At 39.1% G+C, this 24,860-nt stretch overlaps 3 protein-coding genes across 3 annotated transcripts; all 3 read right to left on the bottom strand.

The window, feature by feature from the left end:
- Window positions 1-4,578: 4,578 nt before the first annotated feature.
- Window positions 4,579-6,018, bottom strand: LOC104743755 (polygalacturonase inhibitor-like). Its single transcript, XM_087485809.1, has one exon. The coding sequence runs from the start codon at window positions 5,195-5,197 to the stop codon at window positions 4,655-4,657; it is 543 nt and encodes a 180-aa protein (XP_087341935.1). The 5' UTR covers window positions 5,198-6,018; the 3' UTR covers window positions 4,579-4,654.
- A 1,662-nt stretch (window positions 6,019-7,680) lies between these two features.
- Window positions 7,681-9,705, bottom strand: LOC104741949 (uncharacterized). Its single transcript, XM_010462890.3, has one exon. It carries the CDS (start codon window positions 9,308-9,310, stop codon window positions 7,874-7,876), a length of 1,437 nt encoding a protein of 478 aa, XP_010461192.2. The 5' UTR covers window positions 9,311-9,705; the 3' UTR covers window positions 7,681-7,873.
- A 1,098-nt stretch (window positions 9,706-10,803) lies between these two features.
- LOC104741948 (uncharacterized) lies at window positions 10,804-12,645 on the bottom strand. The gene has a single exon (XM_010462889.3). It carries the CDS (start codon window positions 12,373-12,375, stop codon window positions 10,936-10,938), a length of 1,440 nt encoding a protein of 479 aa, XP_010461191.1. The 5' UTR covers window positions 12,376-12,645; the 3' UTR covers window positions 10,804-10,935.
- Between the last annotated feature and the right edge of the window lie 12,215 nt (window positions 12,646-24,860).

The following is a 24,860-nucleotide window of genomic DNA, read 5'->3' as shown; positions in this document are numbered from 1 at the left end:
TCAGAAGGAGGAAGCATGGTTTCTAGATTCAGGCTGCAGCAACCATATGTGTGGAGAAAAGATGTTGTTCTCCACATTGGATAAGAGTTTTCGTCACTCTGCAAAATTGGGAAATAACTCTCATCTGAGGGTGCTGGGGAAGGGAGACGTGAGTCTGCAGTTAGGAGGAAGAACAAATGTTATCTCCGATGTTTACTTTGTTCCAGACCTACGAAGTAACCTTCTCAGCATTGGTCAGCTCCTAGAGAAAGGGTGTGAAGTGCTAATCAGAGAAGGAGTTTTCAAGCTGCTTCATCCAAGAGTTGGGCTAGTCCTGCAGTCTCCAATGACATCAAACAAATTGTTTAAGGTCATGACAGCCATAAACCAAACTGATGTTGTACCTGAATGCTTGCAAATTGCATCGTCGGTGGACGACTTTCAACTATGGCATCGCAGGTATGGGCATCTAAACTACAAAGGTTTGAGGACGCTAAAATATCAGAACATGGTGAGAGGACTGCCATATTTAAAGAATGGTGGAGGAGATGGTGCGTGTGTTAGCTGCTTGGTCGGGAAACAACATTGAGAATCAATTCCAAAGAAAAGCTTATGGCGATCATCACGAAGGCTACAATTGGTGCATTCAGACCTCTGTGGTCCGATTTCTCCAGCATCAAACACCGACAAACGACACATCCTCACCTTCATCAACGATTATAGCATAAAGGTGTGGATTTGTTTTTTGTCAAACAAATCTGATACATTTGTTCTGTTCACAAGATTTAAGAATCAAGTTGAACGAGAGACTGGAGAAACGTTGGTGTGCCTGCAAACTGATAGAGGGGGAGAGTACACATCTAATGAATTTAAGCAGTTCTGCGAGGAGATGGGAATAAGCAGACAGCTCACAACGGCGTTCACACCGCAACCGAACGACATAGCAGAGCGCAAAAACCGCACTATAATGAACATGGTGCAATGCATATTGAAGGATAAAGAAGTTCATAAGAAGTTTTGGTTAGAAGCAACAAAATGGGCTGTCCATGTCTTAAACAGAAGTCCCACTTCTGTATTACAAGGAAAGACACCAGAGGAGATGTGGAGTGGAGTAAAACCATCAGTGGATTATTTCAGAGTTTTTGGGTGTCTTGCGCACGTCCATGTGCCAGATCAGAGAAGAAAGAAGCTGGATCATAAGAGCATTACTTGTGTGTGGATTGGAGTGAGTAATGAATCAAAGGGTTATCGACTCTATCATCCAGCCACCAAGAAAGTCATGACCAGCCGAGATGTTGTCTTTGAAGAAGAGAAGGGCTGGAACTGGGAGGTTAATGGAGAAACAAATGGGGAGCAGTTGATTTGCGAGGAAGAAGACGTTGATGCAGAGCTTCCGCAGCTATCATCAGATCAAGAGGCTCCACAATCACCAGAGCTGCCGCTGTCACCGACAAACCAAGCCGCTGCACAGTCACCACCGAGAAAGGTTGAAGAGACAACAATAAGTCAAGACAGAACTCTTAAACCACCTTCATACTTACAAGAGTATACTACTGGTGAGGAATTGTCGAGTGAAGAGGAGGAAGAAGTCACCAATATGGTCATGTTTGTTTCTTTTGATGATCCGGCCACGTTCGAAGAAGCATATGGAGACAATAAATGGATAAAAGCTATGGAGTATGAGCTGGAGTCAATAGAAAGGAACAAGACATGGGAACTGGTGGAGTTGCCTCAAAGAGCAAAGAAAATTGGCGTAAAATGGGTATACAAGACAAAGCTAAATGAGAAAGGAGAAGTAGACAAGTTCAAAGCACGACTTATAGCAAAACGGTACGCTCAACAACATGGTGTTGATTACAATGAGGTATTTGCTCCGGTGGCGCGATGGGACACTATTCGAATGATGTTAGCAGTGGCGGCTCAGAAGAATTGGTGTGTGTATCAACTAGATGTAAAGTCTACATTTTTATATGGAGAGCTTCATGAGGATGTGCATGTTGAGCAGCCACAAGGTTACATCAAAAGGGGAGAAGAACATAAGGTATACAAGCTTAAGAAAGCATTGTATGGCCTTAAGCAAGCACCTCGGGCATGGTACAGCAGAATCGAAGCTTAATTCAACAAGGAAGGATTTCAGAGATGTGAGTCTGAACATACTTTGTTCATTAAGAAGGAAGGTAACAAAAATCTGCTTGTTAGTCTTTATGTGGATGACTTGATTTTTACTAGGAATGATAATGTTATGCTGGAAAACTTCAAGTCATCTATGAAAGATGAATTCGACATGACGGACTTAGGGCGAATGAAGTATTTTCTTGGAGTTGAGGTTGTACAAGATGAGGAGGGTATATTCATTCATCAAGGAAAATATGCGGGAGAAATATTGGAGAGGTTTAATTTACAGTGTGGAAATGCAGTGCAGAATCCAATTGTCCCTGGTTCAAGATTGTCAAAGGAAGGTGAAGGAGATAAAGTCGATGCAACGCTTTACAAGCAACTAGTTGGAAGCATGTTTGTTGAGCAGATACATGGGTGCTCCCACTGAACAACACTTGCAGGCTGCAAAGCGAGTGCTTCGGTATCTGAAAGGTGCGTAGTATCATGGCTTGTTCTACAAGAGAGGATGTAGTGAAGGTCTAATCGTTTATACAGACAGCGACTATGCTGGAGACACGGACGACAGGAGGAGCACAAGCGGATATGCGTTCATGATGAGTGGAGCTGCTGTGGCTTGGGCATCGAAGAAACAACCAGTGGTAACTTTGTCAACAACTGAAGCAGAGTTTGTGGCTGCAGCTTTTTGTGCATGTCAATGTGTGTGGATGAGAAGAATTCTAGAGGAGTTTGGTGTGAAGCAAGAAATGAGTACTACGATCTTGTGTGACAACAGTTCAACTATTAAGTTATCTAAGAATCCAGTACTTCATGGGCATAGCAAACACATTGATGTCAGATTTCATTTCTTGAGGGATCTCACGAAGGGAGTGTTCAGTTGGAGCATTGTGGGACGAGTGATCAGGTAGCTGACATTTTAACCAAAGCATTGAGACTGGAGGTTTTTGTCAAGCTAAGGGAGAAGCTTGGAGTGTGTGCTCGCATGTTAGTGAAGGAGTAAACTGAACACCTGCAGTTTTCAGTTTAGGGGAGGCATTGTTGGGTTTTGAATAAGTCTTTGCTTACTTGTTTTGAATAAGCTCCTGGTTTGTAGGAGTCAAGTACTGGTAGTCCTAGTCTTTGGTTCAGTTCCTTAAGTTTCGTTTTGTTTCGTTGTAGAAGACTTAGTCTTCATTTCTTTGGCTATTTAAAAGCCTACAGTCATATCAATAAAGTATCGAACTATTCAGCATTTGAGTGTTTAATATCTGAGACCAACAAATCTGCAAATTCATCAACAAAACAAATCTGCGATGAACAACAATAAATCTGCGAAAAACAGTAAATAAATCTGCCATTACACGATAAACAAATCTGCCACAAACAGAGATTAGGGTTTAAAAAGTTTTACATCATTGTCACTGCCGCCACCTTTTTCTCCATCCTCTGAACATCAAAGCCAGAACAACAATGGTTAAATACAATAGCCACTCTCTTTCACAAAAGCAATGATGGTTAAATTGAATGGTAAAGAATGACAAAAGTTGGCCAGAGAAGTTTGTGGTCAGAGGGAGACAAAACAAAACTTTACTTTTAGTATACTCACTGATTCGTTGGAGAAGTAGTGTCGACGGAGAAGAACCATCGGCAGAGAAGTAGCGTTGCCGGAGAAGAATCATCGTCGAAGCCAGGTAACCTTTTGCTGTCGGTTTTTTTTTGGGTCGAAAAGGAGATGAGAGAACAAAGATAATGAGAATTTTTTTAAGATTATGTAATATATTTTTTTTTGTTTATTATTCATAATTAAATTGAAATGGCAATTTTGTTAATATAAAAGAAATTTAGGTTAGAATGTTTTTTCACAAAAAAATATAGGTCATTCTAGTTATAGCTTCCTGAATGAAGTCATTCTAGTTATTTCATACAAGATATAGGTCATTCTAGGTAATTTTCACGTATGAAAAACACAAGCTTTTGCCTCCAAAAATATTTAGATAAATTCAAAGGAACAGATACAAGTACCTTTTATAAAATGATGTATATTGCTTCCTCTTTGGTTTTTTTTTTTTCTTCTTCTTGCTTGTTTGATGGATATTTCCGAACAAATTATTTTTGGGTTTTCTAAAAAAGAATACGAAATCGTGATTTTGAAAAGAAACAATAGTTGTTCACTTGGTTGTTGTTTGATGGTTAGTGTGAGAAGTTAATTAGTGATCATCATATGTAACTCATAGTTTTGCTCGCTACACGAAATTTATGATTCATTTCCAAATAGATTATGTAGACAAACAGGATACTGATCACATATATACCTATCTCACGCCGATGTTATCGTAGTCTGAGAGAAACTTTATCACATGATCCAACGGCTATATCTCAATCCTCCACGGTGCTTTATGAGTAAGAAAATAAAACGAGCGTTTTTTTTTTTGAATATAATGAACAAGGGTTAAAATACTAATTTTACTAACGCATTTTCTTTATTATTGTGATGGACCCTCTTCGTTTCTTAAAGTATAATTTATTTTGCTCAGTACAGATCTTATTTGGGGCTACAAATATGTAGTTTTCATGCTGCTAATTAAGCTTTACATGGAGAAAGTGGTGAACCGCAAAGACAGTCGTTACCTTCAAACGCGCTGGCGGGAAACTTTGTCACTGGAAGATTTCCACAAAGATGATTTTGACTCACGTTCAATGTCTGTAATCCAGCCACGGTCGTTGGCACCTTCCCAAATACCAAATTCCTTGATATATCCAACATTCTCAATGAGTCCCCAAATTTTAGCTTCCCCAGGTCGAATCGGAGTTTGTTGCCTGACGCCTGAAAGTCGGCCAGATCTATTGCTTGGTTTAGGAACCATGTTGGACTCCCAGTGATCTCGTTTTCTGACAGATCGATGTAAAAGTAAAATTGTGGTCTCGATGGCTTCCAGTCGTTCCCGCATTTTACAAGTTTCAACCCGTAGATAGACTGCGATGAGGTCACCCATTCCGGTATTGTTGTTAAGTGGAATTGGTTGTATGACAGATCAAGATAGAAGATACCTTTAACGATCTTCATTGTAGGGAATGGACCGCTTAGAAGATTTAGTGAGAGATCAATATGATTGAGTTTTTTCATATTGGCAAAACTCTTTGGGACAACACCCGAGAACTGATTCTTCGAGAGAACCAATGTGGAAATCACCTTAAGTCGCGATAAAAAAGCTGGGGATCGTCCCCGAGAGAATGTTCTGGCTTACGTCAAGGAGCTCAAGAGTTGATGAAAGCAATGCCAACGAAGGAGGAAGATTTCCTAAGAATCGGTTCCGAGAGAGATCAAGAGATACAAGCTTCGTCATAGATTTGAAAACATCTGGTATGGTGCCGGAGATGCGGTTTCCGCTGAGTCTCAGCAATTTTAACCTAGTCAAGTTAGATATGGAAGTCGGGATCGGACCAGTGAACTGGCTTTTCTCCAGAGTTAACTCTATCAACTGGCTTAGCGCACCGATGTTAGCCGGAAGGGGACCAGAGAGACGAGTATTTGTGAAGTCAACGTACTTTAGATTTGGTAATTTGAAAAGAAATTGAGGAAATGATCCAGTGACATTTAAAAGATAGTTGAAGTAAACTCCCTCGAGGTGTTGAAGTTTGGCCAGGGACGGGGAGATTGTGCCAGAGATGACGCTTTGGCCAAGAATGCCAAATCCATTGATTTCCAGTTTGGTGACGCGGTCACCGGTGTTGCAAATGACACCCATCCAGGAGCAACATTTAGTACCTTTTTTCCACTGTCTTAGAATGCCCAGACGATCTCGAGATATACCCGATTTGAAAGCTAAAAGACCCGCCTCATCATCAGGATGACACGTGGCAGCTCTGGTGGGGCTTAGACACTGAAGAAAGAGAACTGCGGCAAAGATGGAAAGAGTGAAGGATCGAGTGTTCATGGTGGTGTTGTGTGGTGCAATCGAGAGAAGCAATAGGTAGCTATTAATAGTAATAGAGTGTGTTGACTCTCGAGATCTCATTTCATTTTTTTTCTTTACATTTTTTTAGTTCTTGTAACACGTTTCTTTTTGTCAAGTCAAATAATCTTTAACCAAAAAAAGTTGACGATTTTTGACCGATCCATGTGCATGTATCCATAATAAGTGGCGATAAGCATGGTCGAGTTTTCCATTCCCCCGACAGACTTCAAAAACACGGCAGAGCATACTATTTATGTATTATACTGAAATGTCTTGATGACCACATGTTAGTATGTTACAGACTTGGTAAGTAATCCATGAACATGAAGTGACATTGGTAAGCGCTCCTGTATATTTTTTAAGCTATTAACCTGCTATTTTTGTTCACTATGTATTGGTTTAATAATGCAATGGTTGTTGCGTACGTAGAACACAAGTAATTAAAGATTCGAGATGTGGTTGTGACCATAGAGCCGGCGCTTATTTCAAGGAGGCTACAAGCTGCGGAGAAGAGTCAGTCCATAATTCATTTTTAGATTATGATTGTTGTTAAAAATGTTGTGATATATCAGGAAACAATTTTTTAATTTTACATATAATAATATTAAATTTTACAGATTATTAATTATTATTAAAGATATAAATACTATAAATTTAAGTGTTTTATAGAGTTAACCTGTAATGTAATAACTCCATCTTAGGTTTCAAATAACAAAATTGTTGTACAAATTCTAATTTTTGAGGTTTAAATTGGAATTGGTAATCATCTTAAAAGTTTTTTACTGGATTTTCTCTTTTCTTATTTATCATAATACTCATTTTTCAAGTTGAAGTAATATTTTTATTTACCAATGAATAATTAGAAAATATCAAAAATCACAGTTTTCTACTATGTATCATCACGTAATTCTGTTAATTATTACTCTATCTTTTTCATAAAGAATGTTATTCTAGGGTTTTATTTTTGTTACCCAAAGAATGTCATTGTACATTTCTTATGTATCTTTTATTTTAAATTTCCTAATTTTACTTTTAATCTAGAACTAAATATATATATATAAAGTTACCTTTCCTCACTTTTGGTGCTGCCACATCAGCAACTCATTCTTTAATTTTTTGGGCATATTCTAAAACACTTATCCACTAAGCAGTTTCTAATTTATTTGTTCATAACACTTGAAAGACCCATATTAAACCCAAATGTTTTACTTCTTATTTCTAATTTCTAATTTTGACAAAAAAAACCCCAAATAATCCTTTAACTCTCATACCAATATATTAAAAAGGCCCACAATATTAACAAAAAAAATTGTTAACTAAAACATTTAGATTATTGTAATCTGTTATACAAATTAAAGGTGGTTTCATTAGAACACTAAAAAAAAAGTTACCTAAAAAAACATTTTTATCTAAAAACTACTTCAATTTAATATATTATAATCAGTGTTCAAGAAAGTGCTAAGCGGTATATGGGTAGTGACCCAGCGCCTAGAACACCTAGTTAACCTATAAACCATTTTTTAAATAAATAAATACGTATTTTAATATTTTCTAAATTTGTGTGAAATGAATTACATACTTTTTGTAAAACAATGAGAGTATGTGATAACATTAAACTAAGGAATGACGAATCAGTTACTCTACAAACATATTTTTTTTAACAGCCCCAACAATTTTTAATTTGAAATCAAATTATTAATGATGTTTTTACAGCACTCTATATATATTATATGTATCGTTGTAATTACGCTTTATCATATCAAGCAACTTTAGTTATTATCATTACAACTCTTAGTTGGAACTACGTCAAAGTATCCAAATTGAAAATTGTAGTTTTCTTGCAGCTAAACTTTACAAGGAGAAAGTGGAGAGCCACAGAGACAATCGTTACCAGCAAACGCGCTAGCCGGAAACTTTGTCGTGGGAAGTTCTCCGCAAAGATGGTTTTGACTTATGTTTAGTCTTTGCAGACCAGCCACCGTAGCAGGCACCTTCCCATATACCAAGTTCCTTGATAGATCAAGGTTTTTTAGCGTCCTCGGAAACGTCAAATTCCCCATATCGAATCTGAGTTTGTTTCCAGCAACCCGCAACTCCAGGAGATACTCCGTCTGGTTCAAGAACCTTTCTAGACTCCCAGAGATCTCATTTCTCGACAGATCAATGTAATGGAAGTACAAGGGTTCTGCTGGCTTCCAGTCGTCTAAACTCATCTTGATCCCGCATTTTGCTAGCTTCAACAAGAAGATGCTTGGCAACGAAGTCACCCATTTTGGAATCGTTTCTAGTTGAAATTGGTTGTACGAGAGATCAAGATATTCGATGGTATTAATGATCAATTCAGGGAACTGATCAGTTAGAAGATTGTGGGAGAGATCAAGATTGTTAAGATTGGTCAGATTTACAAAACCTTTCGGCACAACCCCTGAGAAACGGTTCTTGGAGAGATTCAATTTTTCGAGCCTGTTGAATCTCGATATATAGCTCGGGATCGTCCCCGAGAGATTGTTCTGGCTCAGTTCGAGGGCGAGGAGTGTTGGTGCGACTGACACAATGGACGGAGGAAGCTCCCCGGAGAATCCGTTTCGGGAAAGATCGAGAAATTTAAGCAATGTCATGGATTCAAAAATATCTGGAATGGTTCCAGAGAGGCGGTTGCCACCAAGATTCAGATTCTGCAAGAACTTGAGTTTAGCAATCTCAAAGGGTATAGTCCCGGTTAGGAGATTACCGCCCAAAAAGAGATAAGATAAACGAGTCAGATTTGATATCGAATTCGGGATCGAACCGGTGAATTTATTTCCACTAAAAAAGATTTCTTCCAACATGCTCAACACGCCGATGTTGGCCGGAAGAGGACCGGAGAGACGGTTGTTTTGGATGTCAACGTACCTTAGCTTTGGTAATTGGAGAAGAAATTTTGGAAAAGATCCAGTTATGTTCCCATGATCTCCTAAGCTAATCACGTTGAGGTGTTTGAGTTTGGCCAACGAGGGAGAGAGAGTGCCAGAGAGGGAACGTTCGGGTTTTTTGAGAAACCCGACTAGTTCAAGTATGGTGACGCGGTCGCTGTTGAGGCAAATGACACCCTTCCATGAGCAGCAAGAAGTACCTTTCTTCCAAGAGCTGAGCATGCCGGAAGGATCTTGAGTTATACCGGATTTGAAAGCTAAAAGACTTGCCTCGTCATCAGGATGACACGTGGCAGCTTTGGTGGAACTTAAACACTGTAGGAAGATAATGATGGAAAAAATAAAGAGAGTGGCTGAGAAAGAGTTCATGGTGATGTTGTGCGGTGGGATTGAGATATGCTAATTGGTTGGTTGGTAGCGATTTATCTATAGAGGGAGAGAGACGACTTGAGAGCTACAAAGTCAAAGTCAATAATTTGGACCAATCCATTTGCATGTGGCAGCAATAAGTGATATACAGATAGATCCTTTATCTAATGCCGCGTTATCTTGCTCTTAGAGACAAGGTTCATTTCGTGATCCTACAGTTACAGCAACTCATTTAAACGAGTGATTTTGTTGCGTAAGATGTAGGTAAGTGAAAGAGAAAATGCAGGTAAAGTCGTGGAAACCATATAATACCGAAAAATTCGCTTACGAAAATAACAATTTATCTTTTTTTTTTAAAATAAAATGTTAAATTATATGCAAAGAAAAATTATTGGTTTGCATCTGCTCTTTTTAAAAATTATTTAGAAAAAGAATTAAAAAATAAAGTTCAGCCAAATCAAACATTTTCTCATTTTTATATCATATTGAAGTAGTATTTATTCAAAACCAAAACTTACTAATAACAGTTTTGCTTTTTGTAACAAAATTACGTATGTTATTTTATGTCTTTGTAACTTTCTGCAGTTCATACGGAACAAAAACATAAGTAAAAAAATTATGTATGTTTAGATTTATAGGTAATGATCCAGACAGTGGACTGAGTACGTGGGCTACAATATAGGCGGTATATTTCTGTACTCAATCCACGTCCAGAGTTAGCATTGAACGCGATCAGGAAATTCGGGTGATTATTAAATTCAATTCTTATATTCTAATTTGGATAATGTTTACTTCGGAACATGTAATGGTCTCTTTAACAAAAAAAAAGCATGCAATGGTCTACATGTATTTCAGAAAATTCGGATATTTATAATAAACAAGATTGGAGTTTATGAAAATTAGTTATGGAAATGACATTTCGAAATTTTTTATTCTAACATCATGTACGTACATTATATTTGTCTATCTTACACCTTACTTTTGTCTAACAATATGTACGTTATTTGACTACAAATTAAAAGTCAATGAAGCCTAAGTACGATGAGATAGACTGGGTGGACTAAGTTGGCATCAATATGGGCTGATAAGATTTATGCCTTTATTCTCTTAGCGTAATCTAACATTAGTAGCTTTATGACTTTTATTTATCGTAAGCAAGTGGAAGTTTAGATTGGTTTTGAAGAATCAGTTGGTCAGTTTTGGTTTTACTAGTGTTGAAGTTTAAGATGCTGCCTCTCTTTGTCGCATAGCTTTGATTAATATTACTAGGTTGGTTTACTAAGTCTTTGACAGAATTTGAAACAAGTTTCTCAAACGTTCTCTCCGATGTGGGTCGGTGGAAACACGATTTTGAAACGCCTAGATAGAAGCCTTTCGAACATCGTATTAGTAGATATCTTTCAAATCTGTTTTATAGAGACAAGGAGCAAAATCTATCCACAAGTTTAGACACAAACCACCAAAACCAAACCCATAAGGCCATAACATACAACTGCTAAAATAAAAATTTTATTCCCATAATAGTTACATGCCCACGCATGTGGCTAACTTTCATTATTACAAATATTATTTTGGAGCTACGTGTCAAAGCAAATCCAAATACAAAAATATGGTTTTCTTGCACCTTAAGCTTTACAAGGAGGAAGTGGAGAGCCGCAAAGACAGTCGTTACTTACGAACGCGCTTGCCGGAAATTTAGTCACTGGAAGCTTTCCACAAAGATGGTTATAACTCAAGTTCAGTTTCTGCAATGTAGCCACTGTCGTTGGTACCTTCCCAAATACCATATTCTTTGACAGATCCAGGAGTTCTAGTCGCTCACTTAAATTCGTCAGCTCCCCCAAGTCGAACCGAAGTTTGTTCCTTGACGCTTGAAACTCATACAGGTTACGTGCTTGGTTCAAGAACCTTGCTGGACTTCCTGAGATCTCGTTTTCTGAGAGATCGACGTAATAGTATATGTTTGGGTTCACAGGGTTCCAATGGTCAAAGCTCATACTGATCCCGCATTTTACCAGCTTCAACGAGTAGATGGACGGAGACGAAGTCACCCATTTCGGTATCGTTCTGAGGTTAAATCGATTGTATGAGAGATCTAAAGTGGCGATGCCGTCAACGTTCTTCAAGGCTGGGACTGGGCCGTTTAAAAAATTATGGGAAAGGTTGAGATGGAAAAGCTTTGGCATATTGGCCAAAGTCGTTGGCACGACTCCTGAGAACCTATTCCTCGAAAGATCCAACGAGTCGAGTACCTTGAAGTTGGATAAAAAGATCGGGATCGTCCCGGAGAGATTATTCTGGCTTAGGTCGAGGAACAAGAGAACCGGTTTGAGTGATGCAATAGACCGAGGAAGGCTCCCAGAGAATCCGTTGCGGGAGAGGGTTAGAGATTGGAGCTTCGTCATGGATTTGAAAATATCGGGTATGGTTCCAGATAGACGGTTGCCGCCTAAGTTGAGTGATAATAGGAGGTTGAGTTTAGCAATCCCTACGGGTATAGTTCCGGTTAACATATTATTTCCGAGGTTGAGCTGAAATAACCGGGTTAAATTGGAAATCGAACTCGGGATTGGACCGGTGAACCGGTTTCCGTCGAGACCTAATTCCACTAACTGGCTTAGCGCACCAATGTTAGCCGGAAGAGGACCGGAGAGACCGTTATTTGTGATGTAGACTTGCTGTAGCTGTGGTAGTTTGAAAAGGAATTGAGGGAAAGGACCAGTGATGTTTCGAAGATCGGTGAAGTAAAACCCTACAAGGTGTTGGAGTTTGGCCAATGACGGCGAGATAGTGCCGGAAAGATAGGTTTCGTTAACATCAGATTGTCCACTGAGAGAGAGTCCCGTGACGCGGTTGGTGACACAACCGACACCGGACCATGAACAGCAAGCAGTACCTTCCTTCCAGGAGCTGAGAATGCCGGAAGGGTCTTGAGTTATACCCAATTTGAAAGCTAAAAGACCCGCCTCATCATCAGGATGACACGTGGCAGCTTCATTGGAACTTAAGCACAGGAGAAAGATAACGGCAGGAAAGATGAAGAGACGGACGGAACAAGAGTTCATCGTGGTCTTTGTTTTGTTTTATGTTGTGTTGTGCTGATTGAGAGAAGCCATTGGTAAGCTATTAATAAAAGGAAAATGACGACTACAGAGCTGACGATTTTGACAAAGTCATATACTCATATATCATATGCATGTGGTCGCAATAAGTTGTGGTATATGTATCCCGTAAGCGTTGTCGAATTTACCATCTATCGATCCCTTGAGAGAGACAGATCTTTGATTGTAACAGATTTTATTTGAAGGTTTTTTATGTAAAAGAAGTAAATTAAATGAGAAGTATATTAAGTTTTATTTACGTAAAAACTTTAAATATCACTTAAAATGAAACAAAAAATTATAATGAGGTTTAACGTATTTTTCTTCCTTTTCTTCTTTTTCTTGAACTTTGTTGTTTATGGTATCGGAAGGGTTTAATTCAAAATTTTCCATCATGTATTTTTGTTTATTTTCTATCATGTTTAAAAAATATTTTAGTTTATTATGAAACTTATTTAGGAAAAATAACAATTTTCATTTTTGTTTCAAAAAATGTACGTTATTTTTGTAAACCTTTTTTCAACACGTTATTTTTGTCCAACTGTATGTGCGTTATTGACCAGAAATTAAAAGTCAAAGATATATAAGTACAATGGTCGAGATTGTGGACTAAGTTGGCCTCAAGTTGGGGTGAAGATCATGCCTTTATTCTCTTAACATTAGAAGCTTTATCTATTCGTTTATCGTAAGAAAGTGGAAGTTTAGGTTGTTTTGGAAGAACCAATTAGTCAGTTTTCGTTTTATGGTGGTGAAGTTTAAGATACTGCCTCTCTTATAAATCCCTTTGTTATGATTTTGAATATTTAGTTTCATATGTTAGTGTTTGATTGAATGTGGATGGATTAGTCTAGTAAAACTTCTGTTCTAGACACACAAAAATACTAAAGAGAAAGCTAGTTCAGAGATGGTTTCAGGCGTCCATGCGTTGTATGTCCTGGGAATGACCTTGTGTGATGTGTATGTAGAGAAAAATTGATGCTGTAAATCGATTACTTGGTTTGTGGTTTGGTAAGATTTATGTGTGCTTATATACGGAAACACGTCCTATTTCCCCTCCCCTATAACTATGGCATTGTACTATCATTCAAGGTCTATATGAGGATGTCCGTACCATACGGATGACCGTACTAGCCATATCACAATAAGGCCGGGTTCACTACGACAATAGGAGAAGAGAAGAGGTTCGGCCCATACATTGATCTAGAAGCTTCTTATCTAGCCGTTGGAGATGTAGAGAAGGAAAGATCACATGTGGAGTTGATTAAGGTGGTGTCGCTATCAGCTTTGGGAAGACATCCTTCTCTCTTTATGTCCCTATCATATATTTCCTTATTTGTAAAAGGAAGGTGCCCTAGTGATCTCTCCTATTTAAGGTTGTAGTCTCATATTGTAAAAGATATTCTATGGAAACCTATTCTATTCGATATTCTTAGTGTTCACACGAAATATCTTCTCTCTAATCTCACCAAACTCTCAATCTCTTTCGCTAATTCTAATATGGTATCAGAGCAAGTTTTTCGATCCTAGTCTCACAATCTTCTACCTCATCTTACTCTAGATCTTATTTTCCAATCTTTTAAAGTAATCTCTTGGTCTATACGATGGATCCGACCATGGAAAACGCTAAGTCGATTGTCACTCCGGTTGTTCTCAAGGAAACGAATTATCTGTTGTGGACGAGAACCACAAGGACTGCCCTTGGAGGTAGAGGACTCTGGAGCCATGTTGAAGTGGACTATGTCCCGAAACAACCCTCTAAAAGAGAAAACAAAGGTGCTTCCAAGGAGGAAGAACAAGAAAAGGAAGCGGAAAAGGAGGTAAAATGGTTCCAAGAAGACCAAGTCGTCCTGTCCGTTCTTCAAAACTCTCTTGATGCTCCAATTCTCGAAGCCTACTCTTACTGCGAGAGGGCTATAAGGAACTGTGGGAGACACTCAAGAACATCTATGGGAATGTTTCGAATCTGACTCGAGTATTTGAAGTCAAACGAGCTATCAATAGCCTCAATCAAGAAGACTTGGAATTTACCAAGCATCTTGGCAAGTTTAGAGTACTATGGTCTGAACTTGAAGCCCTACGACCGAGTACTCAAGATCTGGTGATACTTAATGAGAGGAAAGAGCAAGATAAAGTCTTTGGTATTCTTCTCACTCTGAATCCAGCCTTCAACGATCTCTTGAAGCATATCCTAAGAGCCGACAAACTTCCCAACTTTGACGAAGTATGTTCTCAAATTCAAAAAGAGCAGGGATCTCTAGATCTCTTTACTGGAAAGGGAGAGCTTGCTACGGCGAACAAAGGAGTGTATAGAAAAGAAGACAGAAAGGTGTGGATATGCGATCACTGCAAGAAGAAGGGCCATATGAAGGATAAGTGTTGGATCCTTCATTCCCATCTCAAGCCGGCAAAAGTTCAAAGCCAAACCTCTCCAAGGAGGCGACATGCGAGAAAGGGACGGGCTCATCTAAGCAAGGTGACGAAGCAGCTATGACAGCGTCATATGGCGAGGTGGTGAGGAAATCCGACCTAGAGGCACTCATCCGATCCATTGCTTCACTCAAGGATTCTGGATATTAAGACGGGAAAGGTTCTTGGAGGAGGAAATGCTAGTGGAGACCTCTATGTCCTAGAGAATACCTTATCAAATTTACCTACTTCTTTTAAGTCTTGTTTTGTTGCTAGTTTGGATATTATGTGGCATGCTAGGCTAGGCCATCCTCACTCTCGTGCTCTTGAATTAATGTTGCCTAATGTTTCTTTTGATAACTCAAGTTGTGAGTCTTGTATTCTTGGAAAACATTGCAAGTCTATTTTCCCTAAATCTAATACTATTTATGAGCATTGTTTTGATTTAGTGCATTCAGATGTGTGGACTTCACCATGCCTATCTAGGGATAATAACAAGTATTTTGTGATATTCATTGATGAAAAATCTAAATATACCTGGAATACCTTATTACCATCTAAAGATAGGGTGTTTGATGCCTTTGTTAACTTTCCAAATTATGTTACTAATCACTTCAATGCTAAAATAAAGGTACTTAGATCAGACAATGGGGGCGAGTACACAAGTCACAAGTTTAAAGAGCATCTTACTAAGCATGACATCTTACGACAAACCAGCTGCCCATACACACCCCAACAAAATGGTGTGGTCGAGAGGAAGAATCGACATATTATGGAGGTTGCAAGATCAATGATGTTCCACACAAATGTCACTAAGAGATTTTGGGGTGATGCAGTCATGACGGCATGTTATCTCATCAATAGGACACCGACGAAAGTTCTCAATGATTTGTCTCCATTTGAGGTACTAAACAAACTTAAACCATCTTTGGAACACTTACGCGTGTTTGGCTGTGTTTGCTTTGTTTTAGTGTCGGGGGAACAGCGGAGTAAACTCGATGCTAAGAGCAACAAGTGCATGTTCATCGGGTATTCCACAACACAAAAAGGGTATAAATGCTATGATCCAACCACAAGTCGTCTGTACGTCTCTAGAGATGTGAAATTCATGGAAAATGTGGGCTATTTCGACAAGAAGGATTGGAACAGTCTTAAAGATCTCTCGGATTCGCCCAATGACCAAGCTGCTAGCTTAAGGTTTCTACTTGATCATCTCAGCAACTCTCATTCAAAACCGAGAAGTAATCCAACCGAACCACATCATGCAGAGACAGAACATATTCTTCCCACCACACGCGATGTCGAACCTCATATCGATACAAGCGAATTCATGGAAAATGATATAGGCGAACCTGAACAACATTCTTCACACTCAAATGAAGGGACTGCTACTGGCGATCCTGTCACCACACAAGCAGACCAAGGTCCTACACACCAACCTCTACGCAGGAGTGAACGCATTCGGTCTCACCCCTCCACTTGGAATGACAAACGGGTCTACTACAACAATCAAGAAGTGGCTCATCCTATCCAAGCGGTTTGTTCGCTTGAGCTTCTATCTCCTGACCACCAAGCATTCTTTGGTAAAATTGAAGATCATTGGATTCCCCAAACCTACAAAGAGGCCCAGGCTGACGACGAATGGTTAGGAGCTGTTAAAGATGAAACGGGTGCAATGATCCGTAACCATACTTGGGACGAAGCTGACCTTCCTAAAGGCAAAAAGGCAGTTAGCTCCAAATGGGTCTTCACTATCAAGTACTTAAGTAATGGTGACATTGAACGCTATAAAGCTCGCTTGGTTCCTCGGGGTTTTACTCAAACCAATGGTGCTGACTACACGGAAACTTTCGCTCCAGTGGCTAAGTTACACACGGTTTGAGTCGTACTCTCTTTGGCAGTTAACCTATCATGGAAGCTGTGGCAGATGGATGTCAAAAACGCTTTTCTTCAAAGTGAACTCGATGATGAAGTCTATATGACACCACCACTAGGATTAGAAGTCATCGTTGCTCCGGGAAAGGTTCTCCGACTCCGCAAAGCTATCTACGGTCTCAAACAATCTCCCCGCGCTTGGTACCAAAAACTTAGCTCAACCCTTAAAGACTGTGGCTTCCGGCGATTAGAGGCTGATCATACACTTTTTACTCTTCAGACCGATCTCGACATTATCGTGGTGCTAATCTATGTTGATGATATCATTATCACCGGCGACAAGAAGGACGGTATATCTGACACTAAGTAATTCCTTAAATCTATTTTTGATATCAAGGATCTTGGTGAGCTAAAATACTTCCTAGGAATTGAAATTTGTCGCTCTCTGGAGGGCTTGTTTCTTTCACAAAGGAAGTATACCCTTGATTTGTTGGCTGAAATAGAGAAGCTTGGTATTAAACCCGTCCTCACTCCTCTCGATGAAGACTACCAGCTCAAGCAAAAGGGGGAGAGCATCCGGGCAAAGGAAGGAAAGCCGCGGGAACCGATGGATGAGCCATATGAGGATGTCACCCGATATAGACAACTTGTAGGTAAGTTGATTTATTTAACCATTACACGACCTGATATATACTATGCTGTGAATCAGGTAAGTCAACATATGAAGGCCCCGACCAAGTATCAGTGGAACATGGTGGAAAGAATTCTGAGCTATCTAAAAGGAACTCTGGGTCAAGGCATTTAGATGGGCAAGAACTCCAATACGGAGATAGTGGGTTACTGTGACACAGATATACCGGGGATACTATAGACCGACGATCTACAACTGGGTACTGTACTTTCATTGGAGGTAACTTAGTAACATGGAAGTCAAAGAAGCAGACTTGGTACCGCATTTTCACCAAGGCTGCATGTCCTAAGGTTTGTGAATATATTCATAGCAAACTTGGACTTGTAGACCTCACACATCCTTGATGCACTTCCCTAATTCGTGGACATCACACTCTTTTTCCCTTAACATAGTTTTGTCCCATGAGGTTTTCTATGTTAAGGTTTTTTTTAATGAGGTGATGCTTTATGGGTTCCAAGCTTAGCCAATGCACCCGGCTAAGCTTGAGGGGGTGTATTAATCAAGGTCTATCCGAGGATGTCCGTACCATACGGATGACCGTACTGGCCATATCACAATAAGGTCGGGTTCACTACGACAAGAGGAGAAGAGAAGAGGTTCGGCCCATACATTGATCTAGAAGCTTCTTATCTAGCCGTTGGAGATGTAGAGAAGGAAAGATCACATGTGGAGTTGATTAAGGTGGTGTCGCTATCAGCTTTGGGAAGACATCCTTCTCTCTTTATGTCCCTATCATATATTTCCTTATTTGTAAAAGGAAGGTGCCTTAGTGATCTCTCCTATTTAAGGTTGTAGTCTCATATTGTAAAAGATATTCTATGGAAACCTATTCTATTCGATATTCTTAGTGTTCACACGAAATATCTTCTCTCTAATCTCACCAAACTCTCAATCTCTTATGCTAATTCTAACACGTACCACATATACGCGGAACTTAAATCTCGTCCTGTGGATCCCCCCATAAACTATTGTAAATCTATTTCCCCGCGAGACGATAGTTCTCATGCCATTTCCCCCTAATCTGGATTTCGACGGTTTACGAACTTAACCAGGTAGAAACCCACGTTAACCCGGTTTGAAACAAATTTAAAACCCGAGTAAAAAAAACAATCTGACCCGATTGATGTTCTTCGTCTTAAAACGAAAATCCCCAAATATTGAATGTATAAACCCTAAAAAATCAAATTCTCTTAAATTAAGTTTTGGGAATCATGAGCAATGTCTCTGGAGCTTCGAGTTGTGCATCAAATGTCCGAGAGAGAGGACGAGGTAAAGTTGTTGGCGTGCCTAAGAGATGTTGGTGTGGAGAAGTGATCGTCGCCAAAAACTCGAAATCAGAGACAAATCCTTGTTGACGATACTTCCGCTGTGGGTATGCAGCTACGAAGAAGGTACATATGTGACTATACACCTTTTTGATACGTTGAATTTTTTTCTCATTGTTGTGATTTCTGCTTGATAGCTTATGAATGATGACCACTGCTTCAAGTGGGTCGATGAGGCACTGTTGGATGAGGTAAAGTCTTTGACTCTTCACACTGTAAAACTACAAATGGAAATGGAGATTGAGAAGAAGATGAAAATGGAGCTTGAGAAAGAGCTATTTCAGAGGGTTGAAGATGCAAAATCAGAACTGAGATCAAGGATGAAGATGATTATAGTTGTAATAGTTTTTGGCTGTATGATCATGTTTGGTCTATTTAAGATAGCAGGATGAGCTAGTGTAACATCATTAAGGTTGTAATGATCTTGTTTGGTTGGGTGTATGATCTTATGTTTGGTTGTATGACCAAATTATGTTCTTTTAATGGATGTTGTTCAATGGTTATGGTTACAAAATACTGATATTATGTTCTAAGACACTTACATAGGTTCATCAATAACAAAAGACATCAATAAGGATCCAAAAGACCAAAAGACATCAATAAGGTTCCAAAAAGAAATCATTAAGAGTTAATCACAATAAGGTCATACATACAAAAACAGTCCAGTCCTCCTTGTGATTCTCTTTCATACCATTGCCAATTATCCTTCTATTCCCACTCTTACTTCTCCTTGACGACACCATTAGTTCTCTTGAGTCAAAGTCCTTTGAGAAGGTTCACCTTGAGTAGCCTACATTTAAAACCAACAATCAGACTCATCCGAGCCAACACAAATCAAACCATATGATTATGCATAACCAAAACAGAATACTAACATGTGCTGCATTTTTCTTCTGATGGAACCTATGGGTTGTGGTCAGCTGCACCAAAAATCCCACAGTGCATGATCCTTTTCTTCTCTTTTGGTTTCTTCTTGGTAGGCGACTCATTAACCCCCTTCTTCTTCTTCTTGGCTGCCTTAGTAGAGTCTCCCTCTTTGGGAGGTGGTGCATGCACATCATCACCACCAGTAGAAGGCCAAAAGCGTGGACCGCTTAGTGGAATCAAGCCGTTGTTATAATTCTGCTGCCATTTAAAGGTTCTGAACCATTGGCACACGTAAGTCTGGATTGGCAAAGCGGAGAGGGGAGCAACAACGTCAGAGAGGTACGTAATGCTGTTTCCAATATGCTCTGCAATGCTGTTTCGAATACCCGCCATATATGCATCACCTATAGGTACGTAAATCCTTCTTTGAGTTTCAACATCAACGTCATCAGAATCTAAGAAATCCAATTCTTCATTTTCCATTTGCTCGTACTTTTGAAGATCTTTATCAATTCTTGATGATCTTCGTATGAAGTTATGCAATGTCATAGTCGCTACAACAATCTTACAATGCGTTTGAAGATCATAGCATGCTGGATTCCGGATGATAGAAAACTTTCCTTTCCATACACCGAATGTTCGCTCAACAACAGAACGCAGAGAGGAATGACATTTATTAAACATTTCATTCTCACTTGTAGGTGGTCCTCCTCGCCATTGATGCGGATGATATCGGGTTCGACGATAGGGAGAAAGATATCCTTTTCTATTAGGATATCTTGAATCAACGAGATAATATCTTCCTTCAGGTGGAGTTGGAAAATATTCATCGTTTTGTGCACAATATGTCAATATCTTCGAATCGTGTGCCCTTCCTAGTGTTCCCACATATGTATATATAAACTCCATTTTGAAGTTACAAATCGTAAGCACGTTTATGGTAGGATGTTGCTTCCGTAAGTTCCAATACTTCTCTATCTTATCACCTCCAACTCTTACTGCCACATGTGTACCATCAAGAACTCCTATGCAACCACTAAAAAAAGGATAATACCTTCTATCAGCTGACAGAATGGGATTTACCTATCGGAGTTCGTTTTCTTCAGGCTTTATAATATCTTGAGACATGCGAACCAGTGCTTCCAAAACTTCATGAAACTTTCAATTTACTGTCTTTTGATTGCGTTGATAATGTGTTGCAATTGTTCGTTGGACTTCATCATGTGCAACAGTTTCAAGAAACATCGCAACAGCTTCTTCTAATCCACATTCTCGACATTCTCGTAGTCCATAATCTTTCTTCAATGTACCACATAATAGTTGGAAAGTTTCTTGATGCATTCATAGAGTTTCGAAACATTCTCGATCATGGCCATTTATCATTTGCATCGTATGGCGCCATCCATGATCTCGATCAATTCTCATTAGTTGTCGATCCTTGTTTGGATCCAAGCATTCACTCTCGATCAACAAAGCAATTACTTTGAGCAAATTCTGGTTGTAAGAGATAGTTAGTTCCTGCAAAAAAAAAAAAAAATTGTTAATACGATCCAATGTTATATCATGCATGTTAGCTGATAGAAGTAGTGACACAATTAGGTAATATTTTAAAAACAATCATGCATGTCGATCACGTAACATCAAAGTAAATATAATTTAAAACAATCATGCATGTTGGCCTCGCATGCAACATCAAAGTAGTATGACTAGTAAAGATGGATGTATACAATAATGCACAAGAAGAAATGAGCTTAACTTTATAATACAAATTTAGTAAAACATTCATAATTATTATTAGAAAACAAAGAGAACATGAAAGACATGATTATTATTAGAAAACAAAGAAAACCCAAAGCATTCATGAAAGATATTCACGATTATTAGCAAGAAAACAAAATAAATTTTAAACGCCATAAAATTTTCCTAATTCATGCTGCCCAATCAGATTTTCCAGTCTTTCGCTCCAGAAATTTAATCTTCTCTTCTTCTTTTGGCAACGACATGAAGATTTGGCGACCATTCTCATCTGAAGCAAGATAAACAATTGCAGCCCAGTACAACTCACTTTCATGGTTAAGAAGAGTCATATTTGTGAGCTCTTGCATACACACGGCACAACTAAATGGATTTAGAGATTCAAAGGTCTCACGGCCACCTTTCCAAAATCGTCCTTGGTCTTCGAGAGCGGTTGTGAGACGATCCCACTTATCTGGTTGAGTTCGCGTTACGAGAAGATGAAGCTACATCTTTACCTTTCCCACGTGATCGATCGCGATTTTCCAATCGGTCCTAGTGGTGTCACTTCTTCATCCGAGTCGTTCACTTGTATCAATGGACTCGGTGGATCAGGATGTAGTTGACTTGGTCCGGCACGAGGTTGCCATCCCTCATTTACCGAAACATTGACTCGAGCATACAAACGATCAAGTAGAGGAATGTCTTTCAAAGGATGGGACCTTAGCCTAGATGCTTCTGGACAACTCTGAAAATAAATATAAAGATAGAAAGTATTAATATAGTTAATATCATATTTATGTATGTTGATACTAAGATTTTTGTGTGTCTCCTAGTAGGTTCAATTAACCTTATGCAATTGTAGTACTTAAGGTGTCAATCCAAATGGGATGTTGCTACCACTCAAGATACAATCAAGAAATCACAAGTTAAGCCAATTCAAAAAGAGTGTTTTTATGTCTAACAATCCTAGAGTGATCATAATGCAAAACGGAAATGAGTCACAGAACAAGAAACGAAAATGTATGACAAGAAGCGAACAAGAATAAGTGAAACCGAAAACGATTCTAAGCATGAACAAACGAAACAGTCTCAGGAATGTAATATCAATCAAAAAGATAAAAGTCCTAAGGATGTGAGTAATTGATGTTGGTGGAGTCTCCTAGTCTACAGAGTGTTTAACATACGACAAGCAAACTATCCCTAACAATGAACATCACAACTTAGCTAATCCAATCTCTTGGCAAAAGCTACTCAGACTCAACCACTTCCATGCCTAGCTCTCGCTAGAGAAACATGATCAAGCATGGCATGAAAAACAAGTTCATTCAAGTCAACAAACATCCTAGACAACTAATCTCTTAGGCTAGGAACGTAAGTCTCTGACACTAGTTGGTCAGACATTTCATCAAATACCTTTAGGGTGTGGAAATGTCTCGAACCTAGTTCCAATTAATCAGAGAGAAACTAGTAATTCTAACACTAGTCCAGAAGGGAATCAAACAAATCTAACTTAAACACCCTACATCCTAAGATCCTCCACCTAGTCTATCCCATCCCTAAGAACCTTAACACTACTCAGATCCGGAAATCATCACCAAAGATACAAATCCAGAAAACATTGAACAAAGCATAGTAGGTAGATATAAATGAGAAGAACAACATTTTAGAAGAAATCAAGTGCAAAAACTCAATGAATTAAAAAATATCTGGATCCAAAGTCTGAAAATGTTTTTGGAGGCTATGTAAAACCTTAAGAACAAAATGAGATAAAAGATAGGATGTCTCTGCCAAGACTTAACAAAACGTACTTATAGTAAAAACATGTAAATTCCTAAAACTTAAAACGACAAGATCAAGAGTCGGTTTGGGAATCTCCTGAAGCGTGTAAGACGGAACATTTTCCTGACATGTGCGAACGAGTGATGGCTCGACTGGGTGATGGTGTTGGCTCGAGTGGTGGAGGGTCGAGTCGACAGGCAGCAGCTCGAGCTGGAGGGTCGAGTCGAAGGGCAGCGGCTCGAGCTGGAGGGTCGAGTCGACGGGCAGCGACTCGAGCTGGGTGTATACGCATCCACTAAAACGATGATAACTTTTGAACCATACTTCCGATTGGCTTCACATAAACGGCATATGAAAGATGACTCAATTCCCTACAACTTTGGTGAAGCCGTCGAAAGCTAAATCTCATTCGAATGGAACGGCTCGAACGGAGTGGAGTGGTTGCATGACGAGTGGCTCGAGCTGGGTGTATACGTGTCCACTAAAACGATGATAACTTTTGAAGAATATTTCTGATTGGCTTGAACAAAACAGCATTGGAAAGATGATTCAATTCTCTATAACTTTGGTGAAATCGTCGAAAGCTGAATCCCTCGACCGGTGGCTCGAGTGATGACTCGAGTGGTGACTCGAGAGTGGTGGACTCGAATGGTGTTGGGTCGACTCGAAGGACGTGGACTCGAATGGTGTTGGGTCGACTCGAAGGATGAGGACTCGAATGGTGACTCGAACAGCATCTCGGACAATGTGTTCCTGATGTCTCCTAGATACATGAAATACTCCGGAATGCACAATGTATGCAAGGATGATGTAAGAACTACCTAAATATGCAAATTGTACAAAAGATGCTAGAAATTGATACAAAACGACTAGTTATCCTAGCTAAATGCATGACAAATACATGCTAAGTAGAGACAAAATATATAAATATCAACTCCCCCAAACTTATTCTTTGCTTGCCCTCAAGCAAACGATCAAGAACAACATATGTAAAAGAGGTGTGAAGATGGGGTCTCAGAACCTAAAACATGCTGAATAGAGTAGTTAGAATCAAGGTCCTTCTTTTTAGTTATATGAGCATGGTGAAGGAATTTTATTTATTTAATCTACACATGTAATCCTATCAATCACTCCCTTTAACATTTATTAACAGAGAACCGTGAATCAAGCTATGCAATGTCGTTGAACTCATTTGGCTAGGTTTAAAGGTCAGAAACATAGATGGTCTCCTTCTCAAGTGGTTTTATCAATAGAGAACAAGGTTCTCTCACGAAAAGGAGTTGAGCTTAAGAGAAGGCTAAAGGTTGAAACCAACTGATGCATACAAGAGCAGCGTCCTGTCTACCCAAAGAACATTCCAAATCGAAGTTGGTCCTATCTCTACCCTTCATCAGAAACTTCATCTCAAACCCATTCTTTCATTCTTTAGACTCGGTCTTAGGAGGAGTTCAATTCTTATCATTCCAGCGGATTGGGAAATCTTTATTATCAGTAAGGTTCTTTTTTTTTTTTTTTTTCTAAGGACTCTAGACATCTTAAGCATTTTTACTTTCTTTTCTTTGTCTAATCTTTTATTTCATGCCCAGAACCAATTACACTTTTTACTTTGCTCAACCTATATCATTTACTAGACTTGTAAACTTTGAAAACACATCTCCCTCCTTAAGACTTTCTACCCTTTGCTTTTCTACACAAATCCATACCCAATACCCAAAATCGAGTTCTCACCTAGTCCTACTAGTCCAGATAACGCGAACTAGAACTACACA

Source organism: Camelina sativa, chromosome 14 (assembly GCF_030686135.1).
Source record: "Camelina sativa cultivar CO46 ecotype springtype chromosome 14, ASM3068613v1".
NCBI lineage: Eukaryota > Viridiplantae > Streptophyta > Magnoliopsida > Brassicales > Brassicaceae > Camelina > Camelina sativa.
The sequence above is the reverse complement of the archived record's forward strand: the minus strand, read 5'-3'. Positions and strand labels throughout refer to the sequence as shown.

Excerpts from the sequence above, each read along its gene's own strand:
- LOC104743755 (XM_087485809.1), bottom strand. The coding sequence starts at position 5,197 with ATGAAAAAACTCAATCATATTGATCTCTCACTAAATCTTCTAAGCGGT.
- LOC104741949 (XM_010462890.3), bottom strand. The coding sequence starts at position 9,310 with ATGAACTCTTTCTCAGCCACTCTCTTTATTTTTTCCATCATTATCTTC.
- LOC104741948 (XM_010462889.3), bottom strand. The coding sequence starts at position 12,375 with ATGAACTCTTGTTCCGTCCGTCTCTTCATCTTTCCTGCCGTTATCTTT.